The sequence below is a fragment of the Lonchura striata genome, chromosome 2 (genome assembly GCF_046129695.1).
Source record: "Lonchura striata isolate bLonStr1 chromosome 2, bLonStr1.mat, whole genome shotgun sequence".
Lineage (NCBI taxonomy): Eukaryota > Metazoa > Chordata > Aves > Passeriformes > Estrildidae > Lonchura > Lonchura striata.
The window spans coordinates 32228810-32256324 of NC_134604.1; the positions used below are offsets into that span (position 1 = coordinate 32228810).

General features: G+C 45.1%; 1 protein-coding gene across 1 annotated transcript in view; it reads left to right on the forward strand.

Annotated features, from left to right (window-relative positions):
- Positions 1-27515, forward strand: part of MYO7A (myosin VIIA) — a 58486-nt gene that overhangs the window by 24327 nt on the left and 6644 nt on the right. Inside the window, exons 16-42 of the mRNA XM_077781289.1 lie at positions 1480-1617; positions 3668-3826; positions 4174-4266; positions 5561-5655; positions 6716-6800; positions 7657-7875; positions 8025-8132; positions 8684-8893; positions 9440-9643; positions 10439-10615; positions 12277-12366; positions 13588-13715; positions 14251-14377; positions 17587-17706; positions 18390-18563; positions 19735-19962; positions 20383-20553; positions 20931-21048; positions 21328-21454; positions 21569-21738; positions 21857-22047; positions 22600-22724; positions 23455-23612; positions 24092-24245; positions 24361-24516; positions 24877-24982; positions 26613-26726. Of these exons, the coding sequence (XP_077637415.1) occupies positions 1480-1617; positions 3668-3826; positions 4174-4266; positions 5561-5655; positions 6716-6800; positions 7657-7875; positions 8025-8132; positions 8684-8893; positions 9440-9643; positions 10439-10615; positions 12277-12366; positions 13588-13715; positions 14251-14377; positions 17587-17706; positions 18390-18563; positions 19735-19962; positions 20383-20553; positions 20931-21048; positions 21328-21454; positions 21569-21738; positions 21857-22047; positions 22600-22724; positions 23455-23612; positions 24092-24245; positions 24361-24516; positions 24877-24982; positions 26613-26726 (3945 nt within the window). The remainder of the gene's footprint in view (positions 1-1479; positions 1618-3667; positions 3827-4173; positions 4267-5560; positions 5656-6715; positions 6801-7656; positions 7876-8024; positions 8133-8683; positions 8894-9439; positions 9644-10438; positions 10616-12276; positions 12367-13587; positions 13716-14250; positions 14378-17586; positions 17707-18389; positions 18564-19734; positions 19963-20382; positions 20554-20930; positions 21049-21327; positions 21455-21568; positions 21739-21856; positions 22048-22599; positions 22725-23454; positions 23613-24091; positions 24246-24360; positions 24517-24876; positions 24983-26612; positions 26727-27515) is intronic.

Below are 27515 nucleotides of genomic sequence, written 5' to 3' on the forward strand. Positions count from 1 at the left end.
CTTTGTGTTTGTCTTCATTGGGTTTGTCTCAACATCACATCCAACCCGAGCTGTGTAAACTCCATGTTCGTGGCAAAGGGGTTGGACTAGAGGGAATTTGTAATCCCTTCTGATCCAAATTATTCTGTGATTCTGTGGAATTCCTCAGTTTTGAGGAGTGGGAATGTTAAAGGTCATGAGTGATACTTGATGAAGCACGTGTAAAGATTTTAGCAAAAGTAGAAATAAACGCAGCAATAAAAATGTGTAAATAAACACTGCAAAACATGGCAGCAAGGCCAGTGCAGATGAGGATTTTGTGACTCCACACGTGGCTTGGCCACCTGCAAATAAGAGGATGTTGGAAGGAAAAATGCATTAAAATCCTGCTAGAATTCTCCCTTTGGGGATTCTCTGGCCATCAGGTCACGTCGCAGATCATGTTACAAGCTCAGCCTGTTTTTAATTAAGAGGGAGTTACCTCCTGGTGCCCAACTCTTCCTCCAGCCCTCCAGCATTACCTGCTGCCCCACAAAGGCTCCCTGAGCACCAGATCCCACTAGACACATGGCACCACTGTGACTGTGTAATGACCTTAGGTAATTGTGTCTGGAAAGTGAAATGAGATAGAGACTTGATTTGGAGGTGGTTTAACAGGGTTTTCTCAGAGCAGGGAGAAGGGACTATTAAGGGAAACATAGACATTCTCATTTAGAAACACTTGCCCCAAAATAGAGATTGGAGTATTAATTTGACTAGGGGAGTTAAACCAAGAAAAATACTCCAAATCATCCCTAAATTCTCAGCTAAATACTCCTAAATACTCACTTCCTTTAGATTCCCCCTAAATACTCACCTCATTTAGTCTAGTTAATATTCTTTTCTAAAAGTAATTTGAACTTGTAGTACAGGCTGAGGTATCTCAGCAGAAGTTTCTGGAACTATTGCAGAGTCACCCTGCAGCCAGCATTCTCATGGATTATTTTTTACCCTAAATGAGTCTCTGGTTCTTGTTCCGGGGAGCAGGAGGAGCCCTGCCTGACACGAGGGACCATGACAGAGGGTTTGGCATGCCCTTGCTGCAATGCATGGGGACAGGGAAGCCCACACTGCTCCTGAGAGCATCCCTGGGCAGATGCACTGCCCCAAGCTGTAATACAGAGAATTTTGATGGCCCAGAAGAGGCTGTTTGCTCTTATGGGCAGATCTTCCTCATGGCTCTGCACAGGGCAGATGGGTATTCCAGTCACACAGGGAGGTTCAAGCAGGAGAAATTAAATCACAGCACTTTTCCTGCCTGCATAGAGCCAAATGGAGTAGGCTGGCCATTGCAAATTCACAGACTCTGCCCTTCCCCTCTCCGTCCACAACTTTCAGCCACCTCTGGCCCCCCTCCCCTCTCCAGCCCTGGCTGTTGCAGGAGGTTCCTGGGGACGTGGCCAGAGGGGAAAGTCAGTGTTATCCTTTAATTTCCTGATGCACTGTGTCACGGTTTTGCAGGGAGCAGAGACGAGGAAGCGCTCGCCGACGCTCAGCAGCCAGTTCAAGCGCTCCCTGGAGCTGCTGATGAGGACTCTCAGCGTGTGCCAGCCCTTTTTTGTCCGCTGCATCAAGCCCAATGAGTACAAGAAACCCATGGTAAGTCCTGCTTTTCTCTCCTGGTTGCTTTTTGTATGGGACTGCCCATGGAGTCATTCTGCTCTGGAGCTACCGGCAAAACTCCTTTGGGCATCAGTGGAGTCAGGATTGACCCTGCATGCTTGGGAAACCAACCCACAGCCTGTTGTGCAAGCAACAGAGGGTTGGAAAAATCAGTGACTTGCTTTGCAGTCCAACAGCACCCTGGAATTTTTTGCAGGGGGTAGCTCCTGACCCTGCCTTTCTTCCCAAGGGTGATCTCAAGGAATTCACCCTGCAGCCCCTTATCCTATAGGAAATGCCTCTCCATTTCCATAGGGGGTAGGCTCCTTCCTTCAGCTGAGCTATGGGTTTAGTTCTGTGGCAGAGTTCAGTGCTTTCTAAAAATCATCTTCCCGTGGGTGCTTTCCTGAAAATCTTTGCTCACATTGGATCTCCCTTACTTTAAATCCTGTTTGATCATTTCCACTGCCTATTTTTTTTTTCTTCACCAATTACAAAAGCATGGTTCTAAAAGCAGAGGGAAAAAGAGGCAAAATAGCACAGAGGAAACATGAGAGGAGTTATTTTGCTCCAATTCACAGTGATTTGCTTCAAAAGCAATGAACATTACGGGGAAAAACTTTTGGGACCAAATGAAAAGGAAGGAGAGGGCTCTCAATCCCCCTGACCACAAACTTCTCATGGAAGAGACTTCAAGTCTCTTGCAGCAGAAGGCAGGCGATAAAGGTGGGTGCTACATGCTCTGATCCCACACCTTGCAGGACCAGACACTGATGCTGCGAGCAATCACTGTTTCCTGCTCACCAAACTTAATAGTGGTACTGCTTGGAAAGGAAGAGCTTTATTTAATAAATAATCTAGCCAGGGCTGGAGCTTTATCTAAAGTCAGTGTCTGTTAGCAAAGCTCAGCTGAGTGTAAATAAGCATAAAATCCTGAATTGCAGGACTGTTATGTACAAGCAGTGTTTGCTTGAAACTTATTTTTGCTGTTTAAAGAACCTAATATGATGCAGAGTGCAATGTTTGATGGGTCTCTCAGATAATTTACCATTCTCTCATCCTGGTTTTGGTGAGAGTAAAAACCTATTTGCCTGTTAATGGAATATTTTGGGTAAATATTTAACAATATGTCTGATGTGTAGTTATCATCTGAGAAGAAATCGAGCAAAACCTTCTTTTTGGACATAGGTGATGTTGAGGAATAGGTGTACATCCTGAACTGACATTAGCAAATTATTCTAAAGGCCCTGATTCTGAGCTGTTTTTACACCTGGATCTCTGGAATTCAGTCTGGTATTTTGTGTGCTGCATAGGAAGTCTGTATTTCATCAGATCTTGTGAGTGCTAAGCCAGAAGTCTCTGTTCAACCTATTTGTCTACAAAACTTTCAGTGGGACAGGAAAATGGTTTCAAGTTTGAAAGAATTAGACAAAGAGAAATTAATCTCCCCATGAAAGAAATAAGTGGGTGAGCTGACACTAAATCAGAGACTGCAGTGTGATATGAGATGTGATTTCTTGCTAAATTTAATTTTGGCCTTGGTTTAATAATCCAAAGGAAAAGAAATCCCAGATAAAGTCACACAGAGTTGTGCAGGGTGACTGCAAAACAGAACATTGTCTGAGAGATCATTTTCTGTCCCTGCCTTTGAGGGAAAACATACTGATAGTGATAGGAAATGGGACAGCGGAAGTGAAAGGTCAGTGGAAAGTCCTGACTGTTTATTACTTTATGTTATTCTAAAACTTTTACTTCCTTCTGAAATGTGCCTTAGAGGGGGAAAAATTGTTTGTATCGGGATGCTGGCTGGAGTTCTCTGGGTCTGTATATCATCCCATGCTGCTGCTTCTGAGTATTGTTCTGGTTAGGCCAAGAGAAAGGCGTGGGATGGATTAGATAACAGAACCATGCAAAGAAAATCAAAACCATCTCCAGCAGTCTGTGCCTCATCAGGCCCATGAGGAGGAGCACATAGTTGCCCATAGGTACAATGAACTGGCCCTGAAAAGGTTTGCAGTCAAACCCCTGTGTCCTGTAACCTCCCCAGCTGTTTGATCGGGAGCTGTGCGTCCGTCAGCTGAGGTACTCTGGGATGATGGAGACCATCCGCATCCGCCGGGCTGGATACCCCATCCGCTACACCTTTGTGGAGTTCGTGGACCGGTACCGGGTGCTCATGCCTGGGGTGAAGCCAGCGTACAAGCAGGTGAGAATCCTCCTTCACAGGTAATGAGTGCTCTCTGCTGGGCAATCTCCAGAGATATTTATGGGCTGTGCCTCCCCTGCAAAAACAATGATGCATCATTTGATCCCCGGGTGTCACAGTGGTGCTCTGGGCTTTCCAAGTGAAGAAAAATGGTTACAGGGCTGGCAGGGACAGGTAGCCATATTCAGCCTGTCTGATTCACTCATCTTAAACAAAGTGACAGTAAAACTATAAGAACCTCATTAGCAGAAAACTGCAGGATTTGGCACCAGAAAAGGTTTACACTGGGGCTGGGAGGAGCAATGGTTGAGTCTGGTCCTGGTGAATCCCAACTCCTTTTCTGTCAGGGTGACCTGCGTGGGACGTGCCAGCGCATTGCTGAAGCAGTGCTAGGGAAGGATGATGACTGGCAGATTGGCAAGACAAAGATATTTCTGAAGGTGGGTGGTTCTCCACATTCTCTCTGCCATCTTGGATCCTTACCTCAGGAGACATCTCCTACCATTTCCTTTCTGTCAAAAGACATGACCTTTTTCCATGATCTCTGGGCTGGCATGTCAGTGGGTAGAACCTGGCTTAAGGCAGAACATCTGGGGATGGTTTAAGCAGCAGGCAGGAGGTGCCACCACTGATGCATCACAAATCCATACCGATACAAATGCGGTCACATCCAGTGCACAGCCTTTTCCCTCCTGGGCTAATCTGTTCAGCTTCCTCTCCTGCCTTCACTCAAAAGCTACAGCAGAAAGAGGGATGCCCATGCTGAGCCCCGCAGGGAGAGAGACATGAGCACAAAAGGCTCATTTTGCTTTCTGCACAGCCTTGTACAACCCACAATATGCCTACAGTCTCCTTTTCTGCATCAGTCCAGCTGACACCGAACAGTCCAGCACTGCAGGTCCCCTGCAGCCCCATACACACTCATCTTTCCTTGCAAACCTATTCCTGTGCTGTTCTGGGAAGGTGAGCAAAAACCCTGACTGCTTACACCTAAATTCACCTCCAAATCCCACTGCCAGCACAAACACCCCCATCTCTTCCCCAGAGCTTGTTCCCACTAGTTGCTCTTTTCAGAGCCTGTTATCAAGATTTCACAGCTGTCAGGACAGGAAACAGAGAAACTGGGAGGCCTTGAGGGGCGACAGGAGGTCGAACAAAGCAGGAAACATGTGGAACTGCCTCTGCTGCACGCAGTGCGGCATGGCTCAGCTTGCCATGACTGGGAAAGAAAGCTGCATCACACACAACATGGGAGGAATCAGTATTAGTGCATCTGAAAGCCTCAGGGCAAAGGAAATTTAGTGTTTTGAGGGGATTTTTTATTCCTTAGGTTAGGGAAGCATTGCAGTCCTGGCTGGAAGAAGTGATAGGACCCAGGTAGTCTGGAGTTTGTTTGCAAACCTCTCCAGTGCTCCTAGGAGCTGCTCCCATGGCTGAGAGCACTAGGAGGGAGGTCTGTAGGGAAGGGCAGTGTAATTTGGTTGTTTTCAGACTGTGAAGTATTGCATTTGCAGCTTCTGGATGACCTGGTTCGTTTGGGAATGAAGATATTTCATTATGGTTTATGTTAGGATTTCCCCAGTGAGTAGGTGAGGTGATACTTGGGATGTAAAATGACCCCAGAGTTTATTTTGAACAACTATCCTGGGGAAGGGTCTTGTACCACCCACTCTGGCCACATATCTGACAGAGGGAGAGCTTGAGACATGGGTGCTGTGTTGCTTCCTCCCCCAGGACCACCATGACATGCTGCTGGAGATTGAGAGAGACAAGGCCATCACGGACAAGGTCATCCTCATCCAGAAGGTGGTCCGTGGGTATAAAGACAGGTAGGTATGAACCCCATGGCCAGATGGGAGGTGGGCTATGTGGGATGCTTCCTCCAGCAAGTGGGTCCTGGAGGCTGCATCACTTCTTTGGTGCCCAGATGACCAGAGGGGCCTCCTGACATGTTGGTACTCATGTGCAGCAAGTACCGGAGGAAAACAGTAGAGGAAATAAGAGGATAACTATGTTGTCTGCCTCAAACCTGGACAGAATAGGCCCTTCTGTCCCTGTGCCATCTTCAGAGAATGTGGTGTTATGACAGTGCAGCAGTGGGCTCTTAGCCAGCTAAAGGCAACACTGAGACTCCAATCTATGGAGATGCCCACAAGACTGCAGAGGGAACACTGGGTCACCTACTGCTACTAAAGTTGCTCTCCCCAGGGCCCAAGGGGTTCAGAACTCTCCCCTTTGCAACCTGGTTTCAAGACTTGGGAAGAGGACAGGTAGCTCATGGCACCGTGTGGGTGAAGAGGGGGAGCCACAGCCAAGGACAAGCTTCACCTATGAGGGAAGGACAGTTCTTAGGTTTTTATGCTCTTCGATTGTCCAAACCACAGCTGTGATTCTGGTTGTGGTTTGCAAAAAAGACACATGCTAAATAACTCATCAGTGTTTCACACACTGATCGTAGCAAGACGAGACCCCCCAAGGCCTCCCGACACAACTGTTGTCTGCAGGTAGAATCAGATCAGAATCAGAAGGACTGGAGAGCAGACAGGGATAGCAGCGTGGTGTTAGTGAGGTTTGCTCTCGATCACTTGGGTAGGATTCAATCCCTTTTCAGGTGCTAGAATGAAATGGGAAGACTGGGATTCCTATAATCTCCTGTTCTTCCCATTTCCATAATGTAGCATAACCTCTCTGCAGAGTATGCTCAGAGACAGTGCCTACAGATGTTTTTATGAAAGCAAGGAAAGCTGGGGAAGGAGACCTTTTCAAGCCAAAAATACAGGGCTTATTCCACTTGGACACTCAGGTTCAATTCTCCAAGAAATGAGGTCCAGGAGATGATAATAACTTGTGGCCAAATGACAGAGGCAAATGATTGAAATGCTTTTGCAGGTCCAATTTCCTGAAAGTGAGAAATTCAGTCTTGATGATTCAGAGATACTGGCGTGGACATAACTGCAGGAAGAACTATGGTGCTGTAAGTACAGGGGTGCTTCCTCACACTTCTGCCTTCCTGCCTCTCTAACGTGGGATATACATAAGAGTTTCTTAGTTCAAAACATCCCATTGAATGTTGGAAGTAGTGAGGTTGGCTTTTTTCAGTTAGAGCAATTAATGGAAGTTTTTTCTTTTGCTTTGTTCTCCATTGAAGAGATTGCCTTCTAGCTGCCCTCTCCCCTGTGACTCATATGTCCATTGTACCAGCTGGCCATTTGGGTTTTGTAAGTCTTCCCCTAGTTTCCAGATGACTGAAAACTCAAGAGCAGCTTCCTCTAAAAAATTGATTCCATCTCCATGTGGGACCATATTTGGATTTCTCACCCTCCCAGTCCATAGTCTTCTTCTCTCCCTGTTTCAGCTGGTTCTGACCCAACAGCACGGTCTTTTGGAAAGTGTGTTAAGATCTAAAGTATCTCAATATAATCATTCAAGCCTTCAACTTGATAGAAATAGCCACTTCCAGGCTGGCTAGGATGCTGCCTCCTGCCATCAAACAGCACTTTGACTGTCAGGCAGGAGTTTTGCAGATGCTGGACCTCCGTAGGAGCAACCCTCATGGCTTGCAGCTACCTTAGGATGGCAAACCAGACCTGAGGCCTCTTAAAGGCTCAGTGGGGAAGAAACTGTTTCTGTTTCTGTCTTTCCTGGGCAGCCAGAGGGTTTCATTTCTCTACCCTTTTGGAGACCCTCCTTCCAGAAGGTTCACTCTCATGGGGACTGATTCCAATGGCTTTTATTTACAGCCGTGCAAGCAGGAGATTAGCAGTGAAAATCTGCTTACAGTGGGTGAGCCCCTGGCTGGCGGGGTGGTTTCATCCTGCTCCCTCTTGTAGATGCGGATTGGCTTCCTGAGGCTGCAGGCCCTGTACCGATCCCGCAAGCTTCACAAGCAGTACCATATGGCTCGCCGGCGGATCATCGAGTTTCAGGCACGATGCCGGGGCTACCTGGTCCGCAGGGCTTTCCGCCACCGCCTCTGGGCTGTCCTCACCATCCAGGCCTACGCCCGGGGCATGATCGCCAGAAGGCTCTACAAGCGCCTCCGGGGGGAAGTAAGTATGGAGGAGAAACAGAGATGAGGAGAGGGGAGAAATACATGCTTCTGCATCATGTGCTCTTGGGATCAATTTTTAAAGGACAAAAAAAAATCTGGAAGTAATTAGATGCCTGTTCAGAAAGGCTCTTCTGTTTATTCCCACAGTATTATCGACGTCTGGAAGCAGAGAAACTTCGGCTGGCAGAAGAGGAACGACTTCGAAAGGAGATGAGTGCCAAGAAAGCCAAAGAAGAAGCAGAAAAGAAACACCAAGTATGTGGGGACTGATCTCTTTCTGGGGTTCTCTCTGTTCTCCAGGAACTAGTTTTTCTCCTTTGAGAGGCAATGACAAAAGTATCTAAGGGATTTCTTCCCTGCTTGAAAGGTTTGTATTTAATTCTCTAAAGTACTCTGTGCTCTATTAGTTTGAGTCTGCTCCAGAATTTCTGATTTGCTGCACAGGAATGCCAGAGATTATAGTTATTATTCCCTTTTGCTATTGTATAAAGGGGGAACTGGGACACTCTGTGTGTGTGTGTACATGCAGGGCTGTTGTATAAAAGAAAAAAAATTAGGTCAGTGAGAGTTTCTGTGCGTGGACCAACACCCCTAAACAGGCACTGAGGAATGGGGAAAATAAATTGCTTTGTCCTTCTGCAGCTGAGAAACTGAGACACGGACACGTCACTGATTTGCTCCAAGTTATGATACGGGTATAGTGCCCTAAGCACCAGGCAGCCTGCCTTCCTAAAACCAGGCCCTGTGGAATTTACTGGCAGCTCTTTGGAAGGAGCAGTTCAGTCATTGCACTTCTCCTTTTGCAGGTACGCCTGGCCCAGCTGGCACGGGAAGATGCAGAGAGAGAAGTAAAGGAGAAAGAGGAAGCACGTCGGAAGAAAGAGCTCTTAGAAAAAATGGAGAGAGCTCGCAATGAGCCAGTGAATGACTCAGAAATGGTGGACAAAATGTTTGGATTCCTGGGGACAACCTCCTCCCTTCCTGGCCAGGAAGGACAGGCACCCAATGGCTTCGAGGTACTGGAGATGTAGAGGAGCCTGGCTATCACATGACAGGCATTAGAAAAACATTAATAGATCAAGAAATAGTACACTAATAAGAAAGTGTGTCTCTGAAGGCTTCCTTCAAGGCCAGGCTCTCCTGTGTGACCCCAGAGGGTTATTGTGCTTTGGCTAGAGATGGACAGGCAGCCTGGCAGCTTTCCCTGGGACTATGAAATGGAGGAGATGACCCTATCACTACAGGGTCATGAAGGACTTGTGGCCTTTGAGATCTTCCCTTTTAGGTTCATCACAGCTTAGGCATTTAGCTCTTAGACATCCTTTCCCCATGCTATGCATAAAGCCATGCTTGTTGCTTCTTCTACTGCTCTGGGGACATTCCTGGGTACAGGCATGTCATGGGCTTTGCATGGGCTCTAGAGCTCATATTCCATGTTTTTCCTCCAGCTGACTTTTCCTTTTGGGATGAAAATGAGACTGGCAGAAAAATCAGGCCCAAAGGGAAATGATAGTTTGATATCCAAAGCCATGATGACTGTCTGACATTTCCTTCCACAACAGGATCTTGAGCAAGTCCAGAAGGAGCTGGAGGAAGAGGACCTGGATGCAGCATTGCCTCTCCCTGAGGAGGAGGAAGAAGACCTCTCAGAGTACAAATTTGCCAAGTTTGCTGCCACATATTTCCAGGGCACAACAACACACACATACATCCGCCGGCCCCTCAAGCAGCCTCTCTTGTACCATGAAGATGAAGGAGACCAGTTGGTGAGGCAGGAGATGAAAAATCTTGAACAGGGCTGGGTGGGTTGGAGCAAGCCTGGGTAACCCTCCAGCCAAAGGGCACCAGAAGTTTCCCTTTTGGGATACACTTATCTGCTGCACGTGTGTCCATGGACACTGTCCCACCAGTATGCTTTGAGTGCTGGTAAGACAGTGAATATTAGAGGGAAGGAGCATTAGAGAGGACGGTCCCTCTCTGTACCTTGGTGTTAAGACAATGGGCTCAGGCAATGGGCAATGGAAATTATTGCTTCAGTACCACTTGTAAAGCTTCTAGGGAGCTGTAAAAGTTGCTTCTTAACCTTGTTGTACACACCAGTGCAGAGCTAGAAGATAAGAACTGCTTGTCCCATATCCAGCAGTACACGAGCAGAATTGGATTGAACCTGCATGGCTATAACACATATTGCATCATCCATGAGCTTGCCTGCACTGTGGTTCTTCTTCCCCTCTGCAGTGGGTTAGGAGCTGCCAGTCCCTGCCCCTTGGTAAGGTTGGCATCTCCTGTCAAGCAGCAAAGCTCTTGTAGGGCTCACAAACACATTTATGGTGGCACAAACACAGAGCCTGAATGTGTGGACCCAGCCAGCAGCCTGCCCAGCATTCAGAGAAGATGTGTGCTGCAGGCAAAACTGTTACATATGGCACAGGGAAGTATTTTAATTCCTGCAAATGTAGAGAGATCACAGTGGGGATCCACAGGGTGGATTCAGCATGGCTTGACCACCCCCTCCACTGCCGTGGTGTGAGCTAACGGGCTGTAATTTTCCTTTCAAATAGGCGGCACTTGCTGTATGGATCACTATCCTGCGTTTCATGGGAGACCTCCCTGAGCCGAAATACCACACAGCCATGAGTGATGGTGGTGAGAAGATACCAGTAATGACAAAAATCTATGAGACTCTTGGGAAAAAGACCTATAAGAAAGAACTACAGGCTCTGCAGGGAGAAGGAGAGGTAACTGCTGTGGGTGTAAAAGATAGGTTGTTATTATTAGGTGTTGGATATTGAAGGGTGTTGGAAAGAAACAACTTGTGGGGTTTGCTCCAGGCAATCAGTTTGTTGATTGTATTTGCACTTATGCTATGAAGGCAGAACTGCCTGTGATCCTGTCCCTTCCTCACAGGGAGAACTGAATGTCTGCCAGCTGAATGTTCCCCAGTGAAGGAAGTTCCCTGGTATCTCTCATGAGACTTTGATCTCTCTCCTCCACCCTGCAGGGCTAAAGTACAGTGGAGGGGAATGTAATGTCCTCTGTTTCTTATTTGGCGATTTCCTTTTGATCTGCCCCGAGTCAGAAGAGACTAAATTAAAAATGTGCCCTTAATCTTGGAGCAGGAAGTAATTAGTTACCAGGAGATTAAGCTGTAGAAATAAAAAAATTTTAAAAACCAAATCCCTATTGCATCCTGAGTGCCTTCTGGATGTGCCACTGGAGGACTTCATCTTAGTATCCTTCCCAGACAAAACATTATTCTGGATAAATCAATGTCCACAGTGCTGATGCATTTTCATCTTTGGCAATTGCTTTATTCAATAGGATAAGCTATAATCTGCTATTGGCATCTTCTGGATGCCACTGTTCAATTTTCAATAAGTTTTCTTGACAAATCTCTATAGTATTTGCAGAGGTAAATTAACAAATCTTGATCTTAAAATAACGATACCATTCAGCACTTCTAGTGAATAACCTGATGAGAGTAGCCTCAGGATCATAATTCTGTGAAAATATATACCAAGAATCACCTTTCATTCCTTCTACCCGTAATTTCTTGCTTGTTTATCACAAAAAGGCATATTTCGGTCAAACGGAATATCAGGTAGTACAGAAGAGAAGGAAATTTAAGCTGTTCTTTTTCTCTCTGTTTGCATCATCTCTTCACAGTACAAAAATATGCCTAAGTAAAATGATATGCAAATCCAGGTTTACAGCACCAGCTCATGTTTATAATGGATATAAACCATCCCAGCTGCAGCACTCAAAGTGTTGTTTGGGTGTGAAACCATGATCTTTTCAAAGCTGTTTAAATGGGTAGAGGTTAACTGAGTCCAAAAGTTTGCTATAAAAGTAGAAAGCCAGCAAGTAATTTGATGATATATAGTCAGTGCCTGGAGCTGTCCCACATCAAAAGTGTCCTTCTCGGAAACCTGACAGAGCACAGGGCTGGTTAAAAGTTATGAAACCACAGTGGGTAACTACCTGTCCATGAATCCCTGACTAGATGACTTCCAGCTGAAAACCTGCTGTGCAAATGGCTTGTGTCAGAGAGTGGTCTGGCTCATCTCGTTTCCACTGTCATACAGCAGAACTGGGTGTACATGGGTTCAGCACAAATCAGCCATGTATTCAACATAAGTTCTTTCATATGTTCCCAATATATAATTTTGATCTGAGGGACACTTACTGATTTGAGAGTGTCTACAAAATTCAGAGCCAGCCCTGGGTTATCAAGGGACACATGAATATGGGTTCAGCCTTCTGGTTCCCACCAGCCTCTAAAACATCTCACTCTCTGCTCAGGATTAATGACCTTTTGCAGGAGCCCAAGGGAGGCAGAGAGAGCACTTGTTCAGGACTTGCATGTCACCACTTTGCATCCACTCCTCTTGCTTTGCAGAGTACTCATGTTGATGGGCACAAGAAAAACAGTGTGCGGCACAAACTGGTCTCCTTAACACTCAAGAAGAAATCCAAACTGACGGAGGAGGTGAGGGGAGACGCTTGGCCGCCTGGCAGCACAAGTGCCGTTGGATTGTCTGCAGCCCTCTCTGACTCTCTTCTGCTTTTCCCTAGACAACATAGAACCAGCCCTCCTCTGGGTTTGGCGCTACCTGTCTCTCTGCCTGAAAGATTTAAGGAGTGTTTAAGGGGAAAGGTTGGCTTCCCGTGTCTCCTTGAGTCATTCTGCACCTCGCACCGGCCTCCCCTCGGCTCCTGTTCTCCATCCATCCAGCACCTTCCCTCCCCTCTTTCACAGCCCTCCATCCTGCTGCTCACCTCTCATCACTCTGTGATGGTCTGGTTGTTATCCCTGCTTTTAGTTTCCTGCCCGTAGATAGCAGAGGTGGGGTCTCCAACAGCACTCGCCCGTCCTCTGCTCCACTCCAGTGCCAGGGACAAAACTCCCCATGGGAACAGTTACCCCAAGCTGAGAGCTTTTGAGAAATGCCATTTCAAAAGAGTGAGGAATGATAAAACTTTCAGGTGGGGGTCATGGAAACAATTGGTAGACTACCCATTTTGAGAGCAGGCACCGTCTTACCTGGCTACAGCTGCTTGAGAGCATGAAGATTGCTCTGTGAGATATTCCCTTAGGGGTCAGCAGGGAGAAACAGGGCCCAATCCAGCTCACCCTAACTGACTCTGAAGGTGCACTAGAAATGTCCATCTCTCTAAATGGAGATGAGGTTGACTAGTGAGACAGTGAGCTGTGAGGCAGACCAATGCCATCCTTGTTTTTACAAACAGCACCATGCTTATGCAGTTTCAGCTGCATCATTAGCATGGGGAATGGGTCCATTTTGCCAGTGAAAGCACTGATGATTATTTTAATATGATTAGATTAAAGGGACAGGTCCTTCTTGGCAATTAGATGGTTTATTCCAAAGACCTTTGGTGGCCCTCTCCTAGCAGCAGGACCAGCTCAGAGCTGGGATGCAAGGGGGTCTCATTGTAAGAAACCCTGGGAAAGGACCAAGCAGGTGGAAGTGTGACTAGACAGGACCATTTTTAATTTCACCCATACATGATTAAAGCCAGCACAGTCAAACCCTCCCATTGCTGTTAAAATCTTAGATGGAAGAACTTCTGAGAGCCCTCCTGGCTGGTGGAGGAGTCCTCTTTGGGGAGCACCACACACTTGGGATGGGGGTGGGGGGGGACACAATAACTGGCTGTCCTGAAAGAGACCAATATGTTTGGTTGGCAGGTGACGAAGAGACTTCATGATGGTGAGTCTACGCTGCAGGGTAATAGCATGCTCGAAGACAGACCCACTTCCAACCTGGAGAAGCTCCATTTCATTATTGGTAATGGCATCCTCAGGCCAGCCTTAAGGTTAGAACTCAAAACAAAGTCATGAACATGCCATTCTTTCCATTCCTTCTTCCTTGAACTTTTCTTGAGCTATTCAACAAAGTTTGATATTGTCTGCAGCTTTACAAAGCTCTTGTTTCATAATTTGTATGGTTATGTTGTGTAATGCAGGCTGGACTGGATCATGTTCCTTACTGTCCATATCAGGCTCAGTAGAAAAACCATGCAAAGAGATTCAAACATTTCTGAAACTCCTAATGACACTGGATTGTTCTTTTAAATGCTTGCTCTTGTTCCTCACTACTCTGTTTTCCATTTGACTATTGTATCTCTTTTGTTTGTGGGAATATTTTTAGTGGTCTGCTAATGAAAAACTCAAACTCATTTCAGCTGCTAAATGAAGCATTCAAAAATTGGAAAGTGTCAAATGAAGGCCACTTGCACATCTCTGGTTTAACCAATTTATGTGTTTATGTTTATTAATAGAAATTAATGTTAAATAATTCCTCTTTTTTATTGTTTAATTTCAAATTATTTTTATTGATTCCTGTTGTAGGGATGAAATCTACTGTCAAATCTGCAAGCAGTTGACTCAGAACCCATCCAAAAGCAGCCATGCTAGGGGTTGGATACTGATGTCCCTTTGTGTGGGATGTTTTGCTCCTTCTGAGAAGTTTGTGAAGGTACATTGTATATGACATTTGTCTAATGAATTATCTACTAATACATTTTCTTTTCCATTCATGGGATGAGCTTTTCTCTTGGGTTTCACAGTAGAGGGAATCCCAGTCTTTGCCAGAAATGAGGATGACAGAGTTCCTAAGGAAATTGTTCATGATCCCAAGTTCAGTGTCTAGTGTCAATCAGATGAGTCACTCCTGAGTGTGACTCCAAAGGTAATGTAGACAACCAAATTACATGATGTCTCCTGCATGTCGATGTGTGAAGATGTGATTAAGTGACTTCTGGTAGGAAATTTGTTTGTGGGAGGCTGCAAGTGGAATTTACACAACCAGAATAGCCCACATTTCTCCTCTGTTTCTTATATGCAAAGGTCTGTACATTCAGCATTTACTGGCTTTGACAGTATGACCTCAGGCACCTACTCTACCAAAACTGGCAAGGAATAGAGCACAGCCAGTTATACAAATATATATTTATAGTTAGAAAGAGAAGGATTTCATTTACGTGGAAGTACATTTGCTCTGTGAATGATGCTATGTTCCCCATCATATGTCATATTGAAAACATCCAACTGCAAACAGCCACATGAGATGATATGCAACCCATCTTGAGCAGCACTGTGGATCAGCAGGACTGAAGTCAGTGGGAGGTGCCAAGAGGCTGACAGTTTTGAAAATCAGGTTGTTCTTAAGGATTTTCTATTTTCTGGGCAAAGCTCTTTTGCCTAGATTTGAGCACTCTGCTTTCCAAATGACTTATAGAGTTGTGGAATTGTTTGGCTTGGAAAATATATCTAAGATCAAGTCCAACCACTGCCAAGCCTACCACTAAAGCACATCCACAGGTGCCATATCTGCATTTTTTTTTAACACTTCCAGGGATGGTGAGTCCACCACTTCCCTGGACAATTTGTTCCAGTGCCTGACTGGAAATAAAGATGTTCCATTAATTTCCATAGATACCAGATTAGGTACTGGGTGTTCAGCACTGAAAGAGCTGAAGCCAAGAATAAAAATGCCTCCATCATCCCCAGGCCTTGTCAGTGTGAAACCTAATAAAGAAGATAAATCACTGGCAAAGTCACAGAAAATTAAATTACACGTGGAAATGAGATCTGAGAAGTATGGCACAGGAAGCTGTGTTAGTTTAAATCTTTAATAATAGAAGATTACTTTAAGATAGTGAAGCACTTGTCAGAAATAATTTATAAGTAGTTCTGGAGACTCAGAATCATACAAGCATTGGATCATAGAATCAAAGAGGCATAGAATGATTTGGGTTGGAAGGGATCTTTATAAGTCATCTAGTTCAATCCTGCTGGCAGGAGGGCATTCCTTCCACTAGACCAGATTGCTCAGAGTTCCATTCAGCCTGGCCAGGGATGAGGCAGAGACAATTCTTCTGGGTAACCCTCACAGGAAATAATTTCTTCCTCATGCCCAAACTAAACCTGCTCTTTTTCAGTTTAAAGCAACTTTCCCTTGTCCTGTCATTCCATGCCCTTATCAAAAGTCCCTCTCCAGCTCTCTTGTAGCCCCTCTAAGTTCTGGAAGGTGCTCTAAAGTCTCCCTGGAGCCTTCTCTTCTCCAGGCTGAGCAACCCCAACTCTCTCAAGCTGTCTCTATAGCAGAGGTGCTCCAGCCCTCTGAGCATCTTAGCAGCCTCTAGACTTGCTCCAACAGCTCAACATCATTCTTGTGCTGGGGCTGGATGGGATCTTGTTAGGGCAGAGCAGGGGTGCAGAATCCCCTCTCTCTCCCTGCTGCCCACATTGCTAGTTATGCAGCCCAGGACATGTTTGGCTTTCTGAACTGTGAGTGCTCACGGATGGGTCATGTTGAACTGCTTGTCCATGGATACCCTCAAGTCCTTCTCCCCAGGATTAGTCTCAATCCAGTCTCTGCCCAGCCTGCTTTTCTGTTTGGGATTGCCCCAGCCCAGGTGCAGGAAATTGCTCTTGTCCTTGTTGAACTTCATGGGTTCACAGAGACCCAACTCTTAGGCATGTCCAAGTCCCTCTGGATGGCATCCATTTCCTTCTATGATTCTGTCATTCAAATGTATCAAGTAGAACTGAACACTTTGAGGTTTTCACTGATAATGAGGCAGGTCTTCAATATGTATTCCAGCTCCCAAATATTCAAATTATGCTTTGGATCCCATTAGACACCTTTATTGCATCATGGGCAAATGCACATTAGCACTCCTGTTCTTTGCACCTTTCTTGCAACCAACAGTGGGTCTAGGTGGGAAGGTTCAGTCACAAGGAAGTAGGAATGTGAAAAAATATGTAATTGCATAGATCATTATTAGAAATAGCATAATTAAAACTACATTTTGACATTGCATTGACCACTTATGATCACTTGCAGCAGATCTCATCCCTATAACCTGGCTATGTTATGTAGGTACTTCATAGTGTCTCTGTAAGTTAGGGCTGACAGAGATACCTGTCTCTCTAGCTGTGTTATTTATAGCTAACAGTGTTATAAAGCAGTATGTGTTTGTGAAGGTATAGCTGTGCCTTATTGCTCAGAGTACTCTATCTTTCTACAAAGTCTCTCAGAAAAAATTGGTTTACAGATTTATTAGTCTTATCTAACATTTTGGCCAAAATGTTCATGTAATATTTTTAAGAGTGTTATCTTTTATATTGTGGAAATCACTGGATTTAATTTTCTCTACAATAATGTGGTTATATTTTTAACATATACTGAAGTGCTTCAAATTCTGGTTTAGGCCAAAATGCCATTTGAAATCTGACTAAGGAGATACCTCTTTAATGTCACTGTGAAAGATCTTTTGTGCTCTCAGTTAAATGTTCTGAGTAGCATTCACTTACAATCCCCCTGAATCATTACTTACTCCCATCTTTTTGCCAAGACTCAATATCATTTTATGGCACATCTTTAAAATACAAAGGTCGAAATCCCTGACAGCAGTAGCAGGAACAGAAATCTGCTGCTCTGGCTTCAATCAAAGGTCTATCTAGTCTGGTATCTTATCTCCTCTGAGGCTAGAAATGCACAGGGGTGCAGACTGTCCTAGTGTCTCTCAGCTTCCAGTGATGTGATGTAGGAACATTTGAGCCTGAGTGGTATCGCTGTCATTAGTCACAGAGGGCTTTTTTCCAATAAAACATGCTTTTTTGCAAATGCTTGGCCTTTTAAGCCAAAGGTCTATACAATGTGTTCCCTGCTACCAACAGTATTTAAGGAACTTTATCAACGGAGGCCCCCCAGGTTATGCTCCCTATTGTGAAGAGAGGCTGAGGCGGACGTTTGCCAATGGGACAAGGACACAGCCACCCAGCTGGCTGGAGCTGCAGGTATGAGCCCTTCTGTGTCCTCCCCGGGGAACTGGGCCTTCGGGTTTAAGCCTTTCAAGAGCCACATCACTGTAGGATAACAAAACGCCTATTTCTGTCAACATTTTTTCAGATAATTCTAACATACTGCACTCCCTGTACATCCTGGATTTCCTGCAGAATGTGTTGAAGATCAGTCCTTTTGGCTGCATCAGTATTTGTAAATTAAATTTGCACTGTTGGCATTGAGGCCAGCTGGCACAGAGCAAGCCCCTGTGTGTTCAGAAAACTATCTTGCAGATGAAGATGGCTGCAGGCAAACTGCTTCCTATGAGTGGTCCTTAGGACTTATTTGGTGATAATTATAGCTGGAACAGGCAGTTTCTGTTAAAATGCTCATTTTCTAAACTGGTTTGCAAGCATATACAGCTGTGCTCTAGTGTCCATGAGCATTCCCAAGCCTCCTTTTCTGTTCTGGATTAGGCACCTTGATGACTGAATGTATTAAATAAAATATCTGTGACTTCCAAGTGCTTCCTGTGGCTGACTGTACATTATGTTGATAAGTATGGTGTGGTAGCATTGAAAAGCAGCCAGTCAGTGGGATCAGGAATTAGTAAGTAGTTACCAGAGTGGGGTGCAAGAGTATGCAGGTAAATAGTATTGAAATACACGTAACATAAAGTTTGACTTTAATCCTTTAGGCGACCAAATCCAAGAAACCGATCATGCTGCCTGTCACATTTATGGATGGGACAACAAAGACACTGTTGACAGACTCTGCAACAACTGCTAAAGAGCTCTGTAATTCTTTGGCCGACAAAATCAGCCTGAAGGACCGATTTGGCTTTTCGCTCTACATTGCACTTTTTGACAAGGTATATCTTCAGTTATGTTCCAGAATAGTTCTGGAAAAGAAGGGGGAGGTTCTCCTTGCTGTCATATATCTTCCAGAAGGCAGAGGGATTATTTCTACAGTGCAAGTGTCAGCATGATTTTCACAAAAAGAGTAGTCAAACTCTGCAGCTGGGTTGTAGGAAAATCTCTCTCCTTGGAGATACTAAGAATGCAACAGAAAAATGCACAGAGAAGCCTATTCAAAGATTCAGCTGTTCTGACCAGTGTGGTGTACCAGAAACCTTCAGAAATTCCTTTCCTCCTACATACTTATGTGATGCTATTCTCTTACTCTTAGTTGAGCTTATTAGAGATGAATTTTCAGTAAAGCATCCTACCTGGATTTTTATGCAAGAGAGCCAATTAAATTTAATTGGAATGCTAACAGTTGTAATTAGGCTTCCAAAATGAGTTAAAATCCAAGCTGCCATGCCTGCATTGGCATTTAACCTGCTTTATTTGACCTAAAAATATATATATTTCTCAGAAATTCTGTTAAAATAAAGGCGAGCATAAATGAGAGGGGTAAAGCTTCATCCTTCATCAGATCAGACCATAGCTGCAAGTCAATGAAACTCAAGTATTCCAACAGCTGCTGTGTAAGAGGATGAAGTATATTCTCATCTACAGATGTGGCCACCTCTGCCTGTAGGTGGGGAAGCAAATGGTTTATACTCTTTCCTCATCTTTTTTGAGGAGACATTCAGCATAGGATGCTAAGTCTGAGGAGATATAGTGCTTTGGGGGCTTCATGGCATACCTCAGTGAGAAGAGAGAAGACAGGTAAATTTCTAACAGGACAGGCTTTTTTATTCTGGGTTTTTCTGATGCTTAGCTAGGTTGGATCCAAGCCCATGACTTTGAAACTGTGCATTTCAAAGCACAGTATGAATCAACAATAGTATAAAATGGGACCATTGGCTTTGCTGAATCATGTTGATGCTCTCCTTTCAGTCTGAATGGGAAGCTGGAGCTCAAAATGGCTCACCCAGTCATGCTGCAGGACTTGGCTGGCTAGATGACATAGAACCATTGATTGTTTTGATTATTTTGATTATAAAGGTAGTCTGAGTGACTCAAAAATAGATCTGTCTACCTGAAAGGGTCTGCATTTGGTCAGGTGAATGCCACATTTCTCTCTGCCCTGCCTAGGTGTCCTCGCTGGGGAGTGGCAATGACCACGTGATGGATGCTGTGTCCCAGTGCGAGCAGTATGCCAAGGAGCAGGGAGCACAGGAGCGCAATGCACCGTGGCGGCTCTTCTTCAGGAAGGAGATCTTCACCCCCTGGCACAACCCCAGTGAGGACAACGTGGCCACCAATCTCATCTACCAACAGATTGTGCGAGGGGTGAAGTTTGGGGAGTACCGGTGTGACAAGGTATGTGACAGCAGCTCCCATTCTGGTCCAACAAGTATCTTTGAGATGGTGAAATAGGTTACAACAAAGGGTATGATAAATATTCCTCCCTGGACACCCATTAGCTTGGGAATTATGGTATTCACATGGAAAACGGGAGCTACAGCAATCAGATCCTCTTGGCTGGGCTTGGACACTTCCATGTGCTGCATAAGCACTCTTAACAATGAACATGTTAAGGCTTAATCATTGCTTTTAATGGTCAATGTCCTGAAGTTTAGATGTGCAAAAAGCTGCAAAAGGTGAAGTTCTACCAAAAAGAGTCATACCCACACAATTCTGTAGTACACCCAGCATCCAAAACAGGCTCCTTGAGTGGTGGAGGATGGATGTTGTGATGACTTGGTGACAGCATTCACTTTGTTTGTTTGGCTCCCATAGGAGGAAGATCTGGCAGAACTGGCTTCCCAGCAGTACTACGTGGACTATGGGTCAGAGATGGTACTGGAAAGGCTGCTAAATCTAATTCCATCCTACATTCCAGACAGAGAGATCACAGCTTCAAAAACAGTGGAAAAATGGGCTCAATTCATTATAGCCGCACATAAAAAGGTGGGGACAATAGATCACCTGTCAAGAACCACATCATGGTTCAATAGCTTCATGTGCCTTTTAAATGTGTCGGACACCATAGCTCAGCTCTTAGCCTGGCCTGAAGCTAAAACTGTGAGAAAGGGCAGGGCTTGTGCTAACCATATTCAGCTTTACCACTGGTTTTTATGCAAGATCTGACAGAAGACATCCTACAAAGATTTACTGTGAGATGCAAAACACTCTGTCTGGGGTGGCATTCCTGTTACATGAGATTGTGGTGTTACCAGTTGTATTACAGAGGTGGTTCATGTCTCTGGGTAATGTCAGGGCTTTATTGTGTCAAGCATTGTATAAAACCTCCCTAGCTTCAATTAGAACATTTGCTTTTTCCGTAGGGAATTTATACTCAGAAGAGGGCAGACCCAAAAAAGGTCAAGGAAGAAGTAGTGGATTTTGCACGTTTTAAGTGGCCTTTGCTGTTTTCTCGGTTTTATGAAGCCTTCAAATTCTCAGGTGAGTCAGTAGAGCACATCCCCAGAGCACAAGATGCTCTAAAGCAAAAGGAAGGAGAGATGGGGATTCCCCAGACAAGAAGGGGACCATCTAGCTGGTCATTTTTGGAGGTGTTATTTTTTGTTGTATCCCGATCAGCAATGGCTCAGGCTATGGATGTGCCATTATTTATCTCCCTTAAAAAAACACAGAACTTTTTGATCATTGCATTCTCCTTTGAAACATTTTCTGTATCCAAAACCCTTCATGAGCTGATTGAATGTCTTGTCTTCAACACAGGGCCAAGCCTGCCTAAAAATGATGTGATTGTAGCTGTCAACTGGACAGGGGTGTACTTTGTGGATGAACAGGAGCAGGTTCTCTTGGAGCTCTCTTTCCCAGAGATCACAGCTGTGTCAAGCAGCAGGTAAGGAGGAATAGACTTGGCTGGCAATCTCACCACAGATCAGTCTTTTGCCAGGCTTTGCCTCTGGATGTCATTATGTTTCATGTTTATGTCTCCTATAAAAATATATCCCAGAGGAGGAAAGCTGCAAGGGCAGAGTTTCACCCTGGCCACCATTAAAGGTGATGAATACACCTTCACCTCCAACAATGCAGAGGATATCCGGGACCTGGTGGTGACCTTCCTTGAAGGACTAAGGAAACGATCCAAGTATGTGGTCGCTCTCCAAGACAACCCAAATCCAGGCAAGTAAATAGCCCAGCTCAGTAGTAAACATAGAGTTAGATTTAATATTCATGAGGAATTTGGGGAACAAAAAACAGTTCTAACCAATGGTTGTTTTTTTTTTTTTTTTTTTTGTAGTGGGAGAAGAATCTGGGTTCCTCAGCTTCCTTAAAGGAGACCTGATAGTTCTGGATCAGGACACAGGAGAACAAGTGATGAACTCGGGGTGGGCTAATGGGTTCAATGAACGGACCAAGCAGAGAGGGGATTTCCCAACTGATTCCGTCTATGTCTTGCCTACCGTCACCATGCCTCCGTTGGAGATCGTGGTAAGCAGTCTTATGGAATTACACAACTCGGTACAATGCCCAGGGAGGTCAAAGCCTTCATGGAGTGCTTAGATCTGGCCCAAGTCTCCCTGAATGTAAGGCAATAAACAAAGTGGATGAGAGAGGTGACAAGTTGTCCAAGGCAGAAGTGATCTCAGCCTTTCTTCTGATCTTGGCACTCAGGACTCCACAAACTTGTGACTTGGAATATCCATGTATTGTGCAAAATCCTTCCAGTTGGCCTGATTGCTTAAAGGTATATTTGTGGTTGGAGAAAGCTGCTACATTCACTTGTGGAGCTGTAGGTTCCAGAGAACATTATCTTCCTTAGGAAGTGATCCACACTATGGAAATACTTGTTTTTCCTTGCATTGGTGACTGAGAATGGCACAGAGAAATGGCAACTGCACAGTTCTAACTGACTGTTAACAGGAGTTAATGGATTATTCTCATTTTCACTGTTCTTGTTTTGTATCTGCTTCCTCTCTTTGAATACATCAGATATATTTTGCTTCAAATATACAAGGTAACAGAGAGCTTTTCATCCCACAGGCCCTAGTCACAATGACCCCTGACCAACGACAAGATGTTATCAGAACCTCTCAGATGGCAGTTTCAGACAGTGAAGAAAGAGTAAAGCCATACACCTTGGAGGAATTTTCCTATGATTATTTTAGGTGATTTTTTTAAGCCATTCTTAAAAATTATAGGAGTCCATCTGCAGGTAGCTTGGGAATCAGGAAAGTTTTGCTAGTGGAAAAGACTCTGAATACCCCATTGTGTGATTTTGTGCAACTGCAGCTTCTGGTTTAAGTCGTGGTATTTGAGCTGCAGGTTTTCCACAGACAAGGTTTTATAAAGGATTTCTTCTCAGCAGAGGTGTAGCAATTTGAAATTTAATATTATGTGGGAGAATGTTCTTAGGCTATATAGGCATTTTCATCTCAGCTCCAAAAATGTAAATGTGCACCACTGCTGAATGCAGCTGACCAAAGCTCCCACTTCTGTTTGGATGGGCTGGCAATCCAAACAGGCAGATCAGATCCTCTGAGATGTCTTTTCCTTGTGAGGCTTATACTGCTAGGTGATATTCTTTCAGTGTGGCTGCCCTGACCATTCATTGCTGTCATCCTTCCTGCAGCTAGAAGCTTTTTGGGATAGGGGAGGTGATTGTGGTATCATTAATGGGGTAGGGTCTATAAGAAACTCTTCTGAGCCACAGGAGAGTACAAGTGGTTCTCTTTGAGCAGAACTGGAGCTGGATACTTGCTAAATTGTGATGTCCCTTTTGATGTAAGAGTTTATTAGCCAGGTGCTGTGAGCAACCATTCTAGGTGAAACATTGGCTACAAGCTGTTCCTATTATCCCTGTAATCTCTCCACCTCTTGCTTTGCATATGCCATCAGACCACCTCCAAAGCACACCCTTAGCCGGGTCATGATCACCAAGAGCCGTGGAAAGGACAAGCTGTGGTGTTACACCCGTGAGCCCATCAAACAACCACTGCTGAAGAAGATCCTGGGCAGCGAGGAGCTGTCCCAAGAAGCCTGTATGGCCTTTATTGATATCCTTGCTCTACTTGGGAGTCCCCTTGGGCTCGAGGTCTGAGGGCAAAGGGCTGAACAGGCTCTTTTGGGCCCCAAACAAAGCCCAAAGAAAGGTTTGTGGTCCCTCTTAAGGGCTATGACACCATGTCATAGGCTTGGAAATGGGTCTGTGCCACAAATCTGTACCATAAGCATCCTTGAAATCTGAGGTGTGTCTACTTCTTAATCAGTGAGGATTTGGGGACCAGTTATTGAGTCCTGCTGATCCACACACACTAGCACTGTTCTGTCTTGGTTCAGCTGACTCTGCCAAGTGCACCTGCTGTGGGTGGCCACAGCCGTAATCAGTCCACATGGCCTTGGAGACAGCATTTGATGCCTGAATATTCCTTTGCAGTCACTTCTGTAGTTATGTTAGGATGTCTTTAGCAACATTATCAACAGGGGGTCTTCAAAAGATATCCCAGTTAGCTCATCCTTGACTCCTACCTCCCACCTGTGCTGAAATATATGGGTGACTACCCATCCAAAAGGACCCGCTCAGTCAATGAGCTGACAGACCAAATATTTGAAGGTGCCTTGAAAGCTGAACCCCTAAAGGATGAAATCTACTGCCAGACCCTCAAGCAGCTCACAGACAACCACATCAAGTAAGAGTTGTTCATTCCTCTTGACCCAAATGCATTAGAATGTGTTGGGCAAAGCAGATCAGAAGTGTCCATGCCACAAGTAATTTTTTTTCTTCCTGGGTCTCTTCTTGTGCAGATACAGTGAAGAGAAAGGCTGGGAGCTATTGTGGTTGTGTACCGGCCTTTTCCCTCCGAGTAACATCCTCCTGCCCCATGTCCAGAGGTTCCTGCAATCTCGGAAACATCACCCCTTGGCAGCAGACTGCATCCAGAGACTCCAGAAAGCCTTGAGGTATGGCACTGGAAGACCTCCTAGTACTGATTTTATACCACAACATCCAGATATGTGTGAAAAAACACAAATGGGAGATATTTTGGTAAGTAGGGGCACAGTGAAAGCTCACAGCCTCTCTCTCTATTCCACCAAACTGATTGAAAGAGACATTAGGTTGCTGATAAGCAGTGCAGAAAAATAAATCAACTTCATCCAGGTCCATTTAAGTCACTTTCTTCTTTCTTGGAGGAAAGATAATGTTAATATTAAGAAAGTAGCTGAAGTTGCTCAAAAGGAACATGCATTAAAAACGGAATATTCAAACAAAGGATTCTTGCTACGATGATGCTGTGACACTTGCCACCTCCTGTTTTGCAGGAATGGATCCAGAAAATACCCACCCCATCTGGTAGAAGTAGAAGCCATTCAACACAAAACTACCCAAATTTTCCACAAGGTTTACTTCCCTGATGACACCGATGAGGTAAATGGCAGAGAAGGACATTCTTTTCTGTCAGGATGGTTGTTAATTTTCTTGTTAAAATCTCAGAAGAGGCTTATATTAGTTCTGATTCAGAAAAGCTCAGCCTTTCCAAAAGCCTCTGGACCAAAGCATAACTCAGATTTTTTTTGCAAGGTGTGGTTTTTAATATATGGGTGCTTTGCTGGTATTCACTGGAGCCTTTAGAGCATGACTGCAGAAAGAGGGAAACTGGATGGGCTCATCCATTTCCTCACAGTAGCTCACAGGCCTTGCCTCTCAGTTATTTGGAGCCTAAACCAACAGATATTGTCCACCCAACAATACTCAGAGGGGTACCATGGTGGCCCTCCCTGGGAAATGGGCAGACTATTGTAGGACTGGCAAGTAGGTGACTGAAATTACCCCTTCTGATCTGAGATGACACAGAAATTATACCTGCACTCAGGAAGCTCTCTCACTAAGCATCTTACATGCTTGTAAGGCTGCTAGTCATATTGATGCCAGGGCAGATAGGCATGTCCTTGCAGATACTGCTGTCTCACCTACTGATTAGTCTTCCTATGAGGCTCACACCTCTCTCTTCCCTCATACCCTTGGGTACCACTGAATTTTTGTATTTCCAAGTGGTTTTATTTGTAAAACAGTCCACACCCGTGGAAGAAAAAGGATGATTCCTCTGCAGCATCTGGGAGTGCCCTTGTTTATCTGTAATGGAGAGTTGAAAGAAGTCTTGGGGTTTCTCATCACTTTGAGTATTTTTTTCTACATGACCAGCAATGAGCATGACACTACTTCATACACATGCATCTGTGTGAGAGCCAGTAGAAGGAGGCACTGAGGGCTTCTACACTTGGATGGGTTTGCTGTTATCCATTTGGCCATGGAAATCACCAGGTGGACTGGCAGAGTAGCATCATTCCAGTACAACATGCATCTGCACTGATGTGGTGCTGAGCATTAGCAGCACTGAACGTTTGATGGTTCAGTTGTGCATGTGGTGATCAGAAGCTTCAGTTCCTTAAACTGCTATGAGCTGAATCTCATTAAGTGGGCAGAGAAAAACTGAGGCAATGTAAATGCTGAGCACAGCTCACAAGGCAAAACCAGAATAGGGATGTGCATACAAATGGGACAGACCTTTAAACATCCCATGCTGTAGACATCCATAAAACAGGAATCGTTTTCCCTCTATTAGCTATCTAGAAACTAGGCATCTGGCTTAGACCTGATCTAAGCCAGGCATCTGCCTTCCTCATCATCACTGGAGAGACAGTTGGGATAAATCAGCCTGGAGGTCTCTCACTCTGTCTTTCCCACCCCTCTTCCCTCAAGCAAATAGTTCCAATGCTTCACTGTTAGATGAGAAAAATCTCTTTCATTGCCTGGAGAGCTCTGGATAAGCCAGCACAGTATATAGATACAGGATCACAAAGCACAACGGTACAGCAGTAGCATGACAGAGCCTCTGCAGACATCCCTTCCAATGCCCAGGGCCCCAGCCCACAGTGTCACTGATTTCACTGGTGGTGGGCATCTAAACTTCTCTGTGCATGTGCACCTGGAACTCCCCAGACAGCAAAAAGTGGAAATTAACCCTTAGATAGCAGTAATGATCTTCCTCTCTTTGTAGGCATTTGAGGTGGAATCCAGCACGAAAGCCAAGGACTTCTGCCAGAACATCTCCAACAGGCTGCTCCTGAAGTCCTCTGAGGGCTTCAGCCTCTTCGTCAAAATCTCCGACAAGGTGAGTGACCCACTCAGAGGCTGAGGTGGCCCTGAGGTACCCAGGACAACCCGCTTGCCAGTAGGTACACATTGGTGGAGCCAGAGCCATGTGGTGAGAAGCATTCCTCTCCAAGCTGTGTGGCATTCCTAAGTCAGATCTGACCTGGTACAGGTGAGGTTTGTGGTTCCACAGCCCTGATGTACAGGTGTCACCCCAAAGTGACAGACGCAAAGCAAGACCCAAAGGACTTACAGCACACACAGGCAAAGCTCTCCTAGCCTGTTGCTGAGTTGGGTTTTTAAGAAAGGACTAAGTGAGAAAAATGTGCAGCTTAGAGCTGCCTCTGGCAACTGAGAGAAATCTATGGAGATAGTCATCAGAAAGGGAAAGGAAGGGTTGTGGTGAAACAAGGAGTAATGGGTGAAATTAGAGACAGAGCCTGAAGCAAGGTGCTGGCATTGGCTTTCTCACATCAGCAGTTTGTAGAAGTACAGATCAGTGAGCAACAGCTACAGGAGATGGGCTGGGCAATGGCCAGCCCTGCCTGTGGAGTCTGGCCACTTGTGTGGAGCACCACAACATAAGAAGGAAATAAAGCTGTTAGAGAGGGCTACTACAATGGTGAAGGTCATTGAGGGGAAGGCATGTGAGGCGCAGCTGAGGTCACTTGCCTTGTTCAGCCTGGAGGAGACTGAGAGACTTCATTGCAGTGTGCAACTTCCTCATGAGGGGAAGAGGAGGGGAAGACACTGATCTCTTCTTTGGGTGATCAGTGGTGGGACTCAAGGGAATAGCATGAAGCTGTGT